Source organism: Sinocyclocheilus grahami, unplaced genomic scaffold, assembly GCF_001515645.1.
Source record: "Sinocyclocheilus grahami isolate Dianchi unplaced genomic scaffold, SAMN03320097.WGS_v1.1 scaffold444.1, whole genome shotgun sequence".
NCBI classification, from domain to species: Eukaryota; Metazoa; Chordata; class Actinopteri; order Cypriniformes; family Cyprinidae; genus Sinocyclocheilus; species Sinocyclocheilus grahami.
The window spans coordinates 548,891-567,957 of NW_015505623.1; the positions used below are offsets into that span (position 1 = coordinate 548,891).

The 19,067-nt window shown below is 38.2% G+C and overlaps 1 protein-coding gene across 1 annotated transcript in view; it reads right to left on the reverse strand.

Annotated features, from left to right (window-relative positions):
* LOC107552273 (ras-related protein Rab-6B) overlaps positions 1-19,067 on the reverse strand; it is an 87,733-nt gene that overhangs the window by 40,935 nt on the left and 27,731 nt on the right. The window contains exon 2 of the mRNA XM_016234135.1: positions 8,309-8,367. Coding sequence (XP_016089621.1) covers positions 8,309-8,367 — 59 coding nt within the window. The remainder of the gene's footprint in view (positions 1-8,308; positions 8,368-19,067) is intronic.

The following is a 19,067-nucleotide window of genomic DNA, read 5'->3' on the forward strand; positions in this document are numbered from 1 at the left end:
TTGAAAAGTATAGATATTCAGTACAGCAGGGAAGAACTGCAGAATATCATGTCATACAGATATTTTTAATATTAATAAATGTTTTTGTCCATCAATGGTGGCAATCAGTAGGCTAATTTCTAACGAAGAGACCAATTTATATGGCAGATGTTAATGAATAACTTTTATTCATATGTAAACATTGTTGAATTATCATTATAACTAGCTCTCTCACAAATTTTTGCTCACTCAGTGTATTTTTGATTTTACAGTGGGGTAATTTTGTTGCAGTAGCACGAGGTAGCTTGATTTCAATCTTTAAATTGAATAAAAAATGGCAAGTAAGCAGTCAGCAATAAAATAAGAACAAATAAAGAAATTACTAATGATAGCACAAATAAAAAATAACGATAGGCCTACAAATGAAATAAATTGCTTTTTAGTTTTTCAGGTAGGTCTAACAGTAGGGATATTAAGAGATTTAGTTTTTTTTTTTAACCAATTATTCAAATAATGATTAGTCTTAGAAAGCTATTATTATCAGAACACGTGCGGATAACATAGCGGTTAGCAGATCAATGAATGAAAGCGTTACCAGAGTTGCCCATGTATGGTAAATATATGATCTACCACACCATGTTACAGCACAGTAGGGCTATTGCAAACAGAAACAATACTGTACTACATAGATGTTTCCTGTGGGCTCGATTTTGAGTCCTGAGTGGACTTTGCTGTTCCGATGAGCATGAATAGTATATGAGTGGAGCGCTCACGGCTGAGCGGAGCGCACACGCATAGAGGAGGATAATACGCAGAGCGTCACACCACGTGAAAGTGAAACCTGAGTGGTGAACTTATTATCGGCAGCTGGAATTTCGGTGCATCTCTAATTATTGGCGACATCAGAAATTTTTTGAACATTTTAGCAATTTAAAAATATGTTTAAAAATGTAGCCACGGCACCCCGGTTGGGAAACACTGCACTAAAGAATGACTCTTATGAATTGGTTCTTTTTATTGAATCAGACAAAATAAATCACAAGTTATCAGTTTGAATGATTTAATAAATCCATTAGAGGGTTGTTTGAAATTACACTTGACTTACTTACAAATACAGGTGCATCTCAATAAATTAGAATGTCATGGAAAAGTTCATTTATTTCAGTATTTCAAATCAAATTGTGAAACTCGTGTATTAAATAAATGCAATGCACACAGACTGAAGTAGTTTAAGTCTTTGGTTCTTTTATTTGTGATGATTTTGGCTCACATTTAACAAAAACCCACCAATTCACTATCTCAACAAATTAGAAAACTTCATAAGACCAATAAAAAAACATTTTTAGTGAATCATTCCTTGTGAAGTTCACTCAAATTCTTGAATCGATTTTGCTTGACAATCCTCATAAGGCTGCGGTTCTCTCAGTTGGTTGTACATCTTTTTCTTTGACACTTTTTCCTTCCACTCAACTTTCCGTTAACATGCTTGGATACAGCACTCTGTGAACAGCCAGCTTCTTTGGCAATGAATGTTTTTGGCTTACCCTCCTTGTGGAGGGTGTCAATGATTGTCTTCTGGACAACTGTCAGATCAGCAGTCTTCCCCATGATTGTGTAGCCTTGTGAACCAAACTGAGAGACCATTTTGAAGGCTCAGGAAACCTTTGCAGGTGTTTTGAGTTGATTAGCTGATAGCTTTTCCACGACATTCTAATTTATTGAGATGCACCTGTAATTACTTTCAGTCATATCCAACTCAAAATGAACTAAGAACTTATACTGCATTATTTGTCCTTTTTAAAGGCATTACAAAAATTCTAAGTTTGTGAGACTAATATTACTGACTTTATATGACAACAATTATATGACAACTTTATATATATTTAAAGATAAACCTTCACAGCAGAGTTTTGTTTGAATAAATTATCTTAATGGAAAGAAAAAATGTTACAAAAATAGCTTTGTTGTTGTTGTTGTTGTGAATATAGTCTATGGTATTATTGAAAATATAGTTGGGACAAAATATGGTGATGAGAGGGGGGAAAAAAGAATACCACAGGAGTGTTTTGTCTTTAATTTTCTCACTCTGGTCCTTTTCCAAATCCTAGTGTGCTGCCTTGTTGCCTACAATGCATTCTAACTGAAATGGAGTCTCAATGACAGATTTTGAATGTGATACATAAACTTTAATTAAGGTAGACTTTATATTAAATTTAACACAGTTGACAACAAGACTGTGAGGGATAGACTTATAGTCCTTACAATGGCATGCACTGAATAAAGGTCCTAGATCATGTAATTTTCACAACTTTCAAAACTTTCATGGAATTTGTCTACTGAAATTCTTTGTCTACTTTTTTTTCAGAAAGACATTATCAATTGAACAATCAGTATGTTGTTAAACAACAGAACAATCCACTGAACGCACTGTACTTCTATTCCTCACAGCCTCATTTTCATTCCTGCCAAAAATTAAATATAGCGCTTCCCTAAGGTGAAATAATTTTTTTTTAATAATTTTGTGTTTTTTTAATAATGTTCCAGTGAGAAATTATTATGATCAACATTTTTTTTTTCATACAAGCTTGTCAAAATGCATTATGAGACTGCATTCTCTATAAAAGACACATGTAATGCTGCCATAGAATTTGGACAAAACAAGATATATTAAGAGATAGTTGCTTACTTTTTGGAGTAGACTTCATGTCAAGAGTGTGCTGTCTATGATGCTGTCTACAGAGGCAGCTCACTAGTTTTTGAACCAGAGCTTCAGTGTCTTCACTGGTTGAGCAGAGCAGAAAACAGTCACAACTCCAGTGCCCTGTGTTGAGTGGCAGCTCAGTCAAGTGGCGCAGCACAGCTCTCCCATTGGACCTCTAGTAGCATGTCCAAATCTCACTCTATCTACAGCCAAACGGCCATCACAGCAAAACAACCACAAGCTCAGCAAGTCAAGCTGAACATCTGACAGGCAGTCAGTCTCTGCTCTTCCTTTTCATTTGCTTAATACTCTTCTAAATTCATTGCTCTGTTTCTAACCCCCCACTCTATCTGTACTCAAATCAACTAGACGATAAAGTTGGAAAGTTTGACTTCATTAAGAGCTGTCTTTATGTGTTTGGCCAGAGGATAACTGTTTTTTTTTTTTCTCCATTATGTCACAGATGGAATTTGGATTCCTTGGCGCTGTTGACTTTGGCTTTCTTATTTGGGGACACTTAATTTTTGGCAATATTGTCGACTTGATTCCATAGACACTATTTGAAGAGAACAGAACTGAGCTGGACGGTGATATCACTGAATCAACAATGAACTGACTGAAAAATTGACTGTTTACTATTGTCCTCTTTTTAGAGCTGCTCTACAGCAGAATTGAATTTGTTATTTATTTATTCATTTTTGCATTATTGACACACTATTTTCTGTTTAACACTGTAAAGCTGCTTTGACACAATCTGTACTCTTCTGGCATATGCTATCATGAAATCCCACTGCTAGACATCTTAAGATCAATCTCAATGTTGAGAAGCAGCTTGATTTGAGCTTATTCAAGAATATGTAAATTAGAAAAGAGCTGGTATCCCTTCCTCTCTCTAGTGTAACTGTAGAGAGTAACAGCTCATTAAGAAGCCTTTTACTTCTCAAAGGTGACACTGATGAGGCAGTATATTTTATTCATATGCAGATGACAAGAAACTGTTTGGTTTAAGTCAAATTAAATTGCTATCAATGAACCTCCTCAAGCAATAAATATAATTGCATGGCCACAGTCATTAATGGAGGTCTGAAACAAGATTCTGGAATCTCAGCTTCATTAAGAGCTGTCTTTATGTGTTTGGCCAGAGGATAACTGTTTTTTTTTTTTCTCCATTATGTCACAGATGGAATTTGGATTCCTTGGCGCTGTTGACTTTGGCTTGCTTATTTGGGGACACTTAAAAGGCACAATATGTACGATTTTTTTATTAAAATATCCAAAAACCACTAGAACAGTGTTATATATTTTGCTGACTTGTGTACTTACATTATCCCTGAATGTCAGTGTTATGTCTTTGAATACGTTATGATGTGTGTATTATTTTATGTCCTGAGGGAGCTATATCTATTTCAGACTCCTCAAGATTGCGGAAATTCTGTGGAATTTTAGCATTACAGTTTCCAGGAGTAGCCTAATGTTTAATTAATTATTAATTTAACCGACGTTTAAATCATGAACTGCTAAAAAATTAATAGGTTGCATAAAACAAAACATACACTTGCACAAATATTTCCATTCATAGCTAAAATGATGTGTCTGTTCCCATGAATGCCAAGTCCACTCTGCTAAAACAGGAAATAAAAGAGCAAACCCTAAATAAAATATCACATAAAAACAGTCTGAGGGCAATAAAATGATGTGAAGTGATGGAAGACTGCAGTCTCTTCATCACAACTGAAAATATGGTTTTGAAAGTACACAGAAACATTTGACTATTTTTGACACTTTTTATAGTGTATTATAGTGCAGGGCAGTTTAAATGTCTAGCAGGACACAGCTGAATTAGAAAATTTCTGGCTAAATTAATCCGGCAATATTCTTGAATATTAGGGAAAAGCAATTAAAGATACACAGAAAATAATAAAACTATCACAAACTGTCCTTTAAAACTACAATGATTGTTTTTCTTTGATTTTCCTGCACTCATACTTTTATGTGTTTGGCCAGAGGAGAACTGTTTTTTTCTTCTTCTCCATTTCTGTCACAGATGGAGTTTGGATTCCTTGGCGCTGTTGACTTTGGCTTTCTTATTTGGGGACACTTAATTTTTGGCAATATTGTCGACTTGATTCCATAGACACTATTTGAAGAGAACTATTATTTTATGTCCTGAGGGAGCTATATCTATTTCAGACTCCTCAAGATTGCGCAAATTCTATGGCATTTTAGCATTACAGTATCCAGGAGTAGCCTAATGTGTTTAGCTATTAATGTAACCAACGTTTAAATCATTAACTGCTAAAAATGAATGCTGTTAACGAAATCATTGTTAGAAAAACATTTGCAGTTACCGTACTGTACGAATAAAAAAACAACATAATTACATAAACCGTGAACGTACAAGGTGAATACATACAAAGCATAAATCTTTATTCAGATTTCATGAGCACTTTGTCATTTGCATATGTTGTGGATTTCTCAGTCTGATGTTCATCATGTTCATCTGATATTCGCTACGGTAATGTATAGGACACGTAACTTTTTAATACACAGGGGAAATTCCCGACATTAAACAAATAACCATTTGCATGCTCAGGAGGTTTGCATTGTAAGAATGTACAAGGATACTTAAGATATAAAAACGTTGGGTGATGTTTTCTCATTAAAGAGGTCATATGATGCTGCTAAAAAGAACATTATTTTGTGTATTTGGTGTAATGCAATGTGTTTATGTGTTTTAAGGTTAAAGAAACACATTATTTTCCACATAATGTACATTATTGTTTCTCCTCTATGCCCCGCCTATCTGAAACGCGTCGATTTTTACAAAGCTCATCGTTCTGAAAAGCGAGGTGTGCTCTGATTGGCCAGCTATCCAGTGTGTTGTGATTGGCTGAATACCTCAAGCGTGTGACGGAAATGTTACGCCCCTTACCATACTGTGTTTCCATGTGTCCTGGTGCGACGAGACAAAACCAATAAAACCCATTACAAACGAGGCATTTGTTGCATCCAGTGGGGACATAATTACTGATTATAATGACTTATACTGTGTTTTTACACTTTGCGTTGCGTATTGCGCCACGTAAACATAAAACCATGTCTGCATTTGTGATCGGAGAAATGACAAACAACAAGCCCTACTCTACACTGCTCAAACTCGCGTTTGAATCATCAGTGGCAAATTCTTTAAATATAAAAAAAAACGTACTTACAGGCTGAGAGTCAGAAGCACCAGACTGTCCTTTCAAAGTTAGAACTGCCCCACTTTATAGAAGCATTATGTCCTCTTTTGGAGCATTTTGACGAATCTAGTGTAACTGTAGAGAGTAACAGCTCATTAAGAAGCCTTTTACTTCTCAAAGGTGACACTGATGAGGCAGTATATTTTATTCATATGCAGATGACACAAGAAACTGTTTGGTTTAAGTCAAATTCAATTGCTATCAATGAACCTCCTCAAGCAATAAATATAATTGCATGGCCACAGTCATTAATGGAGGTCTGAAACAAGATTCTGGAATCTCAGCTTCATTAAGAGCTGTCTTTATGTGTTTGGCCAGAGGATAACTGTTTTTTTTTTCTCCATTATGTCACAGATGGAATTTGGATTCCTTGGCGCTGTTGACTTTGGCTTGCTTATTTGGGGACACAAACGAGGCATTTGTTGCATCCAGTGGGGACATAATTACTGATTATAATGACTTATACTGTGTTTTTACACTTTGCGTTGCGTATTGCGCCACGTAAACATAAAACCATGTCTGCATTTGTGATCGGAGAAATGACAAACAACAAGCCCTACTCTACACTGCTCAAACTCGCGTTTGAATCATCAGTGGCAAATTCTTTAAATATAAAAAAAAACGTACTTACAGGCTGAGAGTCAGAAGCACCAGACTGTCCTTTCAAAGTTAGAACTGCCCCACTTTATAGAAGCATTATGTCCTCTTTTGGAGCATTTTGACGAAGGTGGATTTGACGAAGGAGGCTTGCGGCAACCACATGTGACGACCCCGGGCTGGAACCCGCTTCGTCAACGGTGAAAGCCGATCCAGTGATTGACAGCGCAAAGTTGATGTATTTCCTCAGCGACCAGCACAGATTAGCTCCAGGCATGACGAAGCGGATATCGTCCTCTTTTGGAAAGCCACAAGAGGCAGTGTTTCACAACGAAGCACACAGTGCCTTCACGACATGGCGGCAGCACTTGTGTACTTACATTATCCCTGAATGTCAGTGTTATGTCTTTGAATACGTTATGATGTGTGTATTATTTTATGTCCTGAGGGAGCTATATCTATTTCAGACTCCTCAAGATTGCGGAAATTCTGTGGAATTTTAGCATTACAGTTTCCAGGAGTAGCCTAATGTGTTTAATTAAATATTAATTTAACCGACGTTTAAATCATGAACTGCTAAAAAATGAATGCTGTTAACGAAATCATTCAGATCTTCTTTATGCACCAAGAGCTTGTAACACTCCAAAGAGAAAGGAAAAATTGAAATCGCATCATATGACCCCTTTAAAATCGTATGATTTCCTATAGAGTGTATGGGAATACTAGGGAATACCAATATGGTGGTGCGGCGGCTTCACTTTTATGATGTCATGAGCAATCCAGTTCTCTATTATAGATCAGTGGCACAGACACTATTGGAAGAGAGCTGAACTGGATAATGACATCACTGAATCATCACTGAACTGACTTTAGCTGGAAAAAAATACTCTGTTGTTGTCTTCTTGCATTATTGACAACAACAAAGAGTCATTATTTTCCTGTTTGACACTGTAAAGCTGCTTTCACACAACCAGTATTGTATAAAGCGCTATACAAATAAAGGTGACTTGACTAGTTTTGCAGAAATGCAGGCAGAGTAAAAAAAAAAAAAGTAGGGTGGGGGCTTGATTCTATCCATCAGTTGTTGGTTGGATTTTAAGATGTTGATGTTATACTCAAAATGAATGCGAGGTGCAGTCTATTGTAGAATGGTGGCATACGTTGGTTGTTTTCACGGGAAGATTGAGTTGTAACATTGTGATGAAACATTACATATACAGTACATGAACGAATTGTGAATTTTCATGATGACTTTAAAATCGTCTTGGGGGACAAAACACATCTCACATGAGGTGGATTCTTTAACCATATACCAGCTCTCTCACAGGTTTAATTAAAAAAAATATGAAGCTCATATAGACAATACTTCCCTTGAGATGTTTCAAACAGCATGCTTTCCACCCCCACATTATTCAACAATTCAACAACAGTCTATAACAACCTGCAGTGTGTGCTTTCACTGAAAATCTGGATTCCCATTTACCAAGAGTTTCGCTACACAGTATCATATGCAGTGTGATAATGAAACTGACCATATATGTACATTCATCTCTGCTGCTGCTGATTCAGATGAGTTTGGAGGTGAATATAGGATGAATAATCAAATTTTGCAAATGTGTTTGTGATTCAATAACCACACAATCATGTTGAACATTTATAATGAATTTGGAAGAATTGAATCTTCACAAATGAAAGACTGAACTCAGCCCATTATATTTTCTAAAGAATGCTGCACAATAAGGAGAGTGACAGAATGACAAGGACGTCAAGCGGCCCGCCAGCTGCCTACCTGATACGTGTTGTCAAAGCTGTCGTACATGAAGCGTGTGATCAGGGAAGTCTTCCCCACTGTAAGAGAACAAAGAGAAGAGAAACATTAAAATAGAAGCCATTTGAAAGCAGACGGCGACTGAGGAAGCCAGTGATGCCTGCCTGGGCTTACTGGATTGATTTGCAAGCTGTGGGATGCCAACTGCGCTAACTGAAACCTCTGCCAAGAGATCTAATTATTCAATAGGAGACTAACCCAGAAGGTCGTTATGGAACCATTGAAAATTATTGCATTAGGACTACAGTCTTTAAAATAAAGGGTCCAAAAGGGGGTTCTTGCAGTGATGACATAGACGGAACAATTTTAGGTTGCCAAATAAACCTTTCAGTGAACAGTTTTTAAAATAATATTTTTTTCACAGTGTGATTTTTTTCACTATAAAGAACCTTTTGTGTGGTATAAAGGTTTCATGGATTTTAAAGGTTTTTGTAGAACCACAGATGCCAATAGAGAACCTAAACTATCTCAGTCTTAGATTTAAAGATTAAAAAGGATTTCTTTAATGGTAAGAATAGACTCAATTTGTCGTCATCTGTCATATGAGACACAGAACTTTCCACATCATCCAGAGCAGCACATAACGGTGTTTTATTTATCTATATTTCATGAATGGTAATATTCTCAAGCTTTTTGAAGCTCCTTCATGCAAGCAATAAAAAAGGTATTAAAAAGGTAGATTATTTAGATTATACTTCTTTTGAGGCAGGTTTATTAAATCTAGGGCAGAAAACGGTTTAAAATATCCCAGTAATAGCATCACAGAACCTAAACTCAGATATGAGACTGCAATAAAAACATCAGCACAACTTCATCTGCCCTGCTGACCTGAGATTCCCCTGAGACAACAAGAGAAAAAACACAAGAAAATCTACCTGTGTAGATAAATGGATGAATTTACCCACACCCACACACAGAAAATAACTCTGAGCTACAGATCAAATAAAGGAGAGAGCAGGATTTCTCATGGCTGAGAAGTTTTCGTAGTGAGTTGACTGGAGACTGCAGGTCACAAGTCATTTAAATGCTAATTTTCCCTAAGACACCGATCTGTCTCTGTTTAAAAGCGAGGAGTATCAAAATTAATGGCACTCATAAGGCTTTATCAAATGCTTTTGAGTAAATACTGAATTATGGTTTGGGCTATGCCCATCAAACAAACCATGATTATTGAGTGCAGACGAAACCGCTGGATGGAAAACGCTTGTACTCATAGGGAGTGCTAGCGGAGATATAGCCAGTCGTCTCTGCTATAGCCAATGCTGAGAGGCAGACGCTAACATACATAAACCATCAGCTCCTACTGCATCAAGACCAGTGAGAATAGAACATCCACTTAGATTTGCTTTGCTAAAGCAGCAAATTTAGGTGGAAAAACTGGTAATTGGATTTCTTTTTAAATGGTATTTTCAGAGTATTTTCATATTTCTGAAAGAAGCCTTTTATGCTCATCAAGGCTGCATTAATTTGATTGAATATAAAGTAAAGTAAGTAATATTGCGAAATACAATTAACTGTTTTCTGGTTAATATATTTTAAAATATAATTTATTCCTGCGATGACAAAGCTGAATTTTCAGCAGCCATTACTCCAGTCTTCAGTGTCACATGATCCTTCAGAAATCATTCTAATATGCTGTTTTGATGCTCAAGAAACATTTACTATTATCATTCATGTTGGAAACAGTTGTTCTGCTTATTTTATTATTATTATTTTTTTTGTGGAAACCATGATACACTTTTTTTCAAGACTCTTTGATGAATAGAAAGATCAAAAGAACAGCATTTATTTGAAGTCTTTGATGAATTGAATCCTTGTGGAAGAAGTATTAATTTCTTTAAAAACAAACAAACAAACAAAAACTTATTGACCCCAAACTTTTTAACAGTAGTGTAGTTTGAAGCCTACACAGAGATTTAAGAAAAACAGATCATCATTCCAGTGAACAGCAAGCAATCTTTTCCTTTCTATATTTGGTCTCAAATGCTGAAACTCTGTTCCTAATGGATAGAGTGGTGGGCATCTAATTTTAGTCCTGTTAAATATTTAATATGATGTCGTTTATTTGAGCAGAGGGCATCCAACATTTTTCAGTTAATCACCTATTCCAGACAACAGAGCAATAGCTAGACATAGGGCTTAGCGCTTAGACTTTACTGTGATAGATTGGATTTGGTGCTTTGACTCCACTAAGAGCACCCATTAGAGGCACAATCAGATAATGGATACAGGATAAGGAAACGGGAAGGAAGAGACTAAAGTAACTAAAGTATTTGAAAAATGTAAGTGTAAGCTGGCAGTTTAATGGGAGAAGCTGCATACAGATTAAACTAGAAACAGAATTTTGCCTTCTATTTTTAAACCACATATACTGTATACCACTAAAGGTACATTAAAAAAGTGTTCAGTGCTGCACAGAGAAGGCAAACATGCATTTACACAGAAATTACACTACCATTTTAAACTTTGGGCTCAAACAGCTTCAGCTTTGCATCACAGGAATAATTACATTTTAAAACATATTAACAGGGGGAAAAAATATTATTTCACAACAATATTACTATTTAACGTATTTCTGATCAAATGCAGTTAATGAAATAATGCTCAATAATAAATGTGTACAATCACAGAAATGAGAAGAAATTAATCTTTATTTTAGATACAAAATTAAGAATATAGAACCATGAAACTAATGCAAATATAAATGATAAAACAAAAAAATAATACATTATAAAATTTGATTTAATAATGCATATCCTTTCATGACAATTTCAAAGTTTAAGACTGCTCTGATGCTACATTGCATTGACACAGAACTAAAGTAGCATTAGACAAGGACCACTCAGTGTCATGTTCTCAGACATCAATTCAGAAACATGATTATTATGATAAATTAATGAATAAATTAACTGAATCTGTATTTTAAGTTGTGTGTCCAAAATAAACACTCGCCAAGCAAAATAAGTAAAAATGGGCACTGGCAAGATTGTTAGCAAATGCATCGCAATACAAAATTTGAAGTCAAACTGTTAGAAAGATTGTCTGACCCTCGCTGATGTAAGTGATGCATGCAGTTCAGGTGACAAATAAAATACCTACAATAGAAAACAGTGTGTGAGGTGAGTATTCTAGCAACTTTTATCTATATCTAGAATTCTTATTTTTTCCTCTAGAACACCTTGTGGTGTTGCAAAACATGGAAAGAACTATTCCTTTACATTTTGTTGAGAAGACTATAATGGGCTATTTAATGGCAGGACAACCTACTCCAAATACGTTGACAACGTGCCACAAAAGGTCAATGTGTTTACTGAACTGTATCTTATTTCCTGGGCAATAACAGAGGAAATAACACTTCAATAGCTTTTTTCTTAGCTAACACAATATTGTATACACTTGTATCAAAATTGACTTTCTAAAATAAGTCCACCCTGAGAAATATATCCATCGTCTCAGCTTCTTCTAAATGCAAATCTTATTAAAGAACTATACTGATAAAACATGAATGCAACCGACAGCAGTGGCTTCTGGTATAGAGATTCCCGTATTTGATATCTCTTTAATGCACACTCGAGGCGCTGCCTGATAAATGTTAGCAGACATGCCAAGAACTCCAAGAATTGAATTTAAAACGGCTTTATTTCATCACTATTATATATTCATGACAAATCCACTCATGTATGCTGATAAAATCCTCAGTACTAATGTTGTGAAACCGCATTTTGAGAGAGAAACAGGCTGAACTATGTAAAATGTCATAGACAATCTATCAGCAACATCAATTATGAAAGCTTATGCTTATAGGTCTGGCTAATGAACTTTATTTTAGACATTTTTTATCTTATCATGCAGGAATTATTTAACTGTAATTAGTGCTTCTGATAATTAGCATATATTATTTAGCAGCATCTTTGCACAGTGGAAAATGTAGGGCTCTTTACATGTGTGTTTTCGGTTTAAATTTTTCTGGATTCCATTTTAGTGGTTTAATCAAACCATTATTTTTTGATTATCATAAAATAAAAATAAATACATTAAATTTTTTCCCCTAAATTAAATTTTATTTGCTGCTTTAGTTTTTCCAGATGCTGTGTTCTATGTTTTAATTCAAATTTATCATCAAAAGCTGTGGAAATTAAATGAATTATTAAAACTTCAGAAAACAATTGATTCAATATTTTAAAATGTAAATCAAATTAAAATATACTGTATCAGTCTGTAGTTAACAGCACAGGGTACGAGGCCTTTAAAGGAGACATGCTATGCCTCTTTTTACAATATGTAATATAAGTCTCTGGTGTCCCCAGAATGTGTCTGTGAAGTTTCAGCTCAAAATACTCCACAGATCATTTATTATATCAAAATTCCTTTTTTGAGTGGAAGCAGAAACACGCTGTTTTTCGGGCCTGTCTCTTTAAATGCAAATGAGCTGCTTCTCCCCGCCCCCTTTTTCCAGAATAGAGCTGCGCCATTACAGCTTGTACCTGCTAAAAACATCTGTTATGGTTCTGATTATCATGTTTATCGCGCTGAAATCATGTGTTTTAAACCATATTAGTTTAAACTTCTGATATACGGTTTTCTGAGCGCACACGGACAGAAAGCGGCTGTCACAGCATGTGAGTACTAAACTAAGTTCTCATTCACACACAAGTTTACGTTAAAAACACACATGAGCTACAAAAACAGTCGGTTTTTTGTCTGTGAAGGTAAACAGCTGGGAAATAAATCGAATGTTTATTTTAGATCTGTGTGGCAGCAGCAATATACAGTAAATAAATCAATAAATCCACTGCTCTCGTCTCCACTGAGGCTGTGTTCTGTGCTCGTCTGTGCAGCCAAAGACAGAACAGTTAGCATGTTTTGCTCAAACTTCCGCCATGGCATTGGAGCTGGTACACCGTTGTCGCTTGCAAAATCAAATGACGGCACCGTGGGTGTAAACTTACAGATTAAGAGGCGGTAATATTATAATGAGATCCCTTTGCAACGTCACTAGGGGAGCGAAATCAGACACGCTAGTTTTCTCAGCCGCTTGCAGGAAAAGGCTTCCCAAAACAAAGTTACTGAGTTAATCTTTTTCACGTTTCCTTGGTTGGTAGATGCACTGGGGACCTGATTATAGCACTTAAAACCTGGAAAAGTCAGCTTTTCATGATATGTCACCTTTAAAGAGAATGGGGGGATACAGCGTGATCCTAGATACCGCAGACATACAGTATGTCTCTTTCTATGTGCTCATCTCTCTACTGCTACCCACAAACTTGAATTTTCTGATTGGCATCTCAGCCATTGGTAGTCTCCATGCCTGCACTTTGCCATTAAAAGAATTGTTCATTTAAACATTTTGTCATTTACTCATCCTCATGCCATTCCAAACCTATATGACTTTCTTTCTTTTGCAGAACACAAAAGAAGAATGACATGAGGTTGAGTAAGGTGGCAGAATTTTCATTTTTTGGGCGAATTATCCCCTTAAAATAAGTCTGAATCCCTCTTTCCGATTCATTTTACTTCTGTAATGTGACATGTATGAGCTTTTGACCATGAGGATGGAGCTATATTGCTAATATACATGTCATTTGAAAAAAAAAAAAGTCAGAATAGTGTGCTGCTATACCATCTACCAGGGGTTAAAAAGGTCATGTTAACCAGTCAAACCCTGGCCCCTTGGTTGCTCGTACCAGTCCTAAAGAGTGAGAGCACCATCAGTGCTGTGAGTCTTACCGGGAAGGAATCTGTGGCTCAGCTCCTACTTCATTTCTCAAATTCTGCATGATCGTTTATAATGAATGTCTGGAGAAACAAGACTTTCAGCAGATTTGTGCTGCAGCCTCATGAATCAAATGGGAAATATTTCAAGTATGTTCATGTACAGATAAGAAGATTCATCATTTTCAGGTTATATAGAGAACAGGGGTGGGCTTAAGCAAAATCTTATAACACATGATTCATTTTCATGATATATACATTTATAGATAAATATCACACCATAAATACATTTGATGAAAATAAGATACAGTACCAACATTTTAAATAGACATACCACTGAAATGTAACAATTCTCAATACCAAATTCAGTATCACTGCATAACTAATACTGGCCTGACTAAAGTAAATAATGTTCTCAAACTTACCAAAGACAAATAAACAGTAATAAAATTGTCACGAATTCGGTTCATGGACTTCCGTTTATTCACCACCAGATGTCACCCTTTCCATTACATTGACTCTCGCACTACACAAACTGTTGCATAGCACCCCGGACTCCATTTACCATCATTCTTTGCACAATTTGCACACTGCCCTGATTGCACTCATTGCACACAGCTGTTTCTAATTACCTCATTCACTATATAACACCCACTCTAACCACATTTCTCTGCTGAGTATTGTTTAGCCTGTACCCCTTTCCGAGTCTGTGTTTTCCTTGTTTTGCCTTGCCTGTTTTTGTGGTTTTTTGATCTTTGCCTGTTTTCTTGGATTTCTCCCTCTCGTCTCGCCCCTGTGATTCTGTCTGCTTATCGGTGACCTACGCTAGCCCTGTGACTATTCTTGTTTTTTGCCCGCCATATACCTGTTTGCCAGTGTTTTGACCCTGCCTGTTTACCACGTCTCTTTAATAAAGCCTGCAGATGGATCCACATGTCTCACGTCTTGTCAGCCCCGTTACAAAAATAAGAACAAAGAAACAAATTACTAGCAACAGCAGAAATAAAGACAATTAAATAGTTTACATTTTGTACATTTATTTTGTTAATCAGATTTACTATTTTTTTTATATTATTTGAATTATTTTTATATTAACCCCATCCTCACATTCAGTCCATGACTTTTCATATTTGAGTAAACTATCACTTTATATATTTGAATTTATTTGAAAGTGACTTGAAAGTTTAGAGTAAATGTTATACATCACATTAATGTTATGTATCATATATCAAAATAATCTGATAACTCAGATGGCATAAATTCTGTCATTTAACGTTTATTAGTTGTGGCGAGTATCCCGAGTCCAGATTAGCGTCGCCCTGGAAACGCCGCTGCCACACTGATCACCGACGCACAACACCTGTGTGCGAGCCCCAGGCCGGTCTACCTAGCGACGGACAGCGAGAGGGAGGGTGTGTCAGCCTCCTAACCTGCCATCTGCATCGCCCCCTTCCTCACCGGAGAAGCGCAGCGGGCCTACTATGCCTTGAGGGCACCCCGGAACGAACAGTATGACGAGCTCAAAGCCGAAATCCTAGCCCGGGTGGGCCTATCGCCCATGGGGGCGGCGCAACCGTTCTATCAATGGACCTATGATGAACGGCAGCCAGGGAGAGCGCAAGCCGCGCAACTAGCCCGATTGACTCACCTGTGGCTTCTCGCGGGGTCTCCGACCCCGGATCAGGTGGCTGAGAAAGTACTCATCGACCGACTGCTACGGGCCCTGCCCCGCCCGCTGAGGTGCCTGGTCAGTATGCGAAACCCCCAGGATGTCCACAGCCTGGCAGAGGCGGTCGAGCTGGCGGTGGCAACGAATGCCCGCGAGGCAGGGGAGAGAGCGGGCCTGGCGCCCCGCAGGGTGATGGAGCGGCGTCCGCTCGAAGGTGCACCAGGCAGCAGACCGGTGATCCCCGACGGGGCGGATGAGCCAATGCCCACGGACCCCCCAGCTCCGACAGCCCGGGCATGGATGGCGGGGTGTTTCCTGCACCAGGACGGACGTCCGCTGGGCCCCAGCAGGATGGTACAAGCCGCTGCCGAAGTCTGCCTGGGGACATGAGCACATCCTGGTCATCCTGGACTATGCCACCCGGTACCCGGAAGCCATTCCACTGCGAGCGGCCAATGCCAAGAACATTGCCCGCGAGCTGTTTCTGCTGGCCAGCCACGTCGGGATCCCGAAGGAAATCCTGACTGACCAGGGTACCCCCTTCATGTCCCGGGTCATGGCGGACCTCTGTCACCTCCTCAAGGTCAAACAACTGAGGACGTCGGTCTACCACCCGCAGACGGAAAGGATAGACCGGGTTATGCCGCTGGTGAAGGAACATCTGGTGACCGCCCAGCGCGCCCAGCAACGGCTGTACGACCGGCCTCGCCCAGGCCCGGGAGTTCCAGCCGGGCGATCGAGTGGTGGTACTGGTCCCGACAGCTGCGTGCAAGTTTCTGGTGACCTGACACCGTAGTGGAACGGATGGAACCGGTGACGTACCGGGTGCGGCAACCGGGCCGCTGGCGGACGGAGCAAATCTACCATGTCAACTTGCTCAAAAAGTGGGTTCCCCGGCCCGAGCAACTGGCCTACACTGATCACCGACGCACAACACCTGTGCGCGATGAGTGGCGCACTTGGAGCTCGTTCCCGCTGGCCTTAAAAGCCAGCGGGAACACCAGCGGGAGAGCACCCCAGAGCTCCAGGCGGCATTAACGATTGTTCTCCTTATTTCACAGAATCTGAAGGCACCCAGGGAGAGGGATCTGCACCACGGCACTTCACCCCACGAGCACCAGTGTGAGACGGGCACCGAGCACCAGTCATCAAGTGCACGTGTGATCAGTGTGTGGGCAAATAAATCACCCTCCGGGGGTCTTTCGACCAGTACCGAGTCTGTGCTCTCATTCACCCCGCGACATAGTCTAAATGCAAATTATAACCCAAAAGTGAAAACCTTTTTCTTTTTCCTTAGAAACCTTATTCTCTTTTTTTTATGCTATTTATATAAATAGACTTACAACTTATACTCTCAACTTAGAAGGGTGGTCAAAAAGTATATTTGTGATTTTATCCCCTCAGCTAAATTCTAATTGGTAAGAATTGCTGTTTTAGCTCAACAGTGTTGTGTGAGTGTACATATGTTGGTGCCAGTTTCCAGATTTCTGCTAGCACAGTGTCATGTGCGTTTTAAATGAAGGCCTCCCGACAGATCAATGTCCCTAAAAAAACCATCAAACCTTAGCTCTCCATGCTCCCTATTCAGCCCAGCTTCCACCCACCTTTAGCGCAAAACTGTTTCATCTTGACATTTCGACAAATCAATATTTTTTTTCTTCAGGGCCTGAGACCTATCGATTGGCATTAAACTCTAATTAATGTGGAGAGGTGCACTGGTCTCCCTCAGACACAGAGAATAAAGAGCGGACCTTTGAACACTTCTCCCTGGATAATACATAAAGCCCAGTAGAAGCACGAGTCGCTGGCTGATTTAGCTCTGCTATGTACAAAACCTTAGTTGTAAAGAGCCGTCGATACATCAGCATCAAAGCTGCTCACATCTAATGCTTGCTAACATGGTCATGAAATTTGCATATGCAAATGTCTCCCCAATGGAACTCCGTTAATTAGGCTTGGGTGTTGCCACAATGAGGCTAGGCATTGTTTATTGTGATTTGCTGGTATTCACAGTACAGCATAATGGTGTACGATTCGAATCCCCCACTGTTAAATGTCGACCATAAAGACCGGTGGATCGACTTATAATTTGCTTATGTTACAAGCCAGCTTTAGCAACAATATGGGGTGCAGTAATTACCTTGATCTAAAGCCTCTCTAGAGGTACCTCTTTTTTGGGAGTTTGAATGCAAAAGAAATATAATGTGTACACTTTCATATTCAGGTTAGCTGAATGTCCTTTGTATGCTACAATAACAACAAAAAACACACTTTAATGGGCACTACGAGAAGCTTTTGCTGGATGCAATGCATCTGATCCAAACACCCCTGGGAGGTCACTAGCTATCAATTATACAGTGTTGTCAAAGACAGCTTAATATGCATAAGTGCTGTGCTTGAAGTCACACAATCGAGCAATTAACAGGTTTCTCCTTTAATCAGGAGTGCCCCCTATCTGTCTGTTCAAAGGCACTGCGGTGTGGGGTTGCCATCATGAGGCCCAATTAAAACCACTATAGGAACATCTGCTGCCCCTAAAAAGCTGTTATTAGGCATCTTAACCTGCAGGGCCCACACACCTCTAGACTGCCAGATTAAATTCTTGCACAGTTCGGCTCAAATGAATAGATGGAAAGGAACAGAAACCACATGCTAAAGGTTAAACTTTAGACAAGCAGCCACACAGAGAGAACACTGATACACACTTCAGAGAGAGAGAGCGAGAGAAGAAGAAAAAAACCTTTATGGGCTTTTCCATTACCGTAATGATGGTTTTTAGACAGTGAAAAATAAAAGTATACACAATTTAAAAAAAAAAAAGGAAAATATGTGCTACATGTGCTATAGAACTGTACTCTTTATATTTAGGCTGGTTTCATATGGTTTTGAAAAAAAAGTTTAAATTTAAAGAATTTACAAGTTGAATACATGTGACTGCATTGTACACATTAATTATTATTTAAAAAAAGGTAAAACTTTTTTTTAACATTTTTTTTTCTTTTTTATATATTTAAAGTATTTTTATATAATCAATTATTAATAAATATCATTATGCTCTGGGGAGTCACACCACATGACATTTTACAATCTGAATTAACTGTCATAAATCTGATATTTAAATATACTCGACTTAATCATGAAGATCTTTAGTTGTTGTATTATATATATCACAATTTGCTGTTATGTTTTTTTTCCCTGCATGTTGGTCACATTACTTTTTCTAGTTATGAGGCCTTAGAATGAACAATGAATTGAATTTTAGTTTTTGAATAAATTATTAGACAAAAAAGACAGAACCTCTTGCTTTTATGACTCAAAATCCAATATTATCTCAAAAGA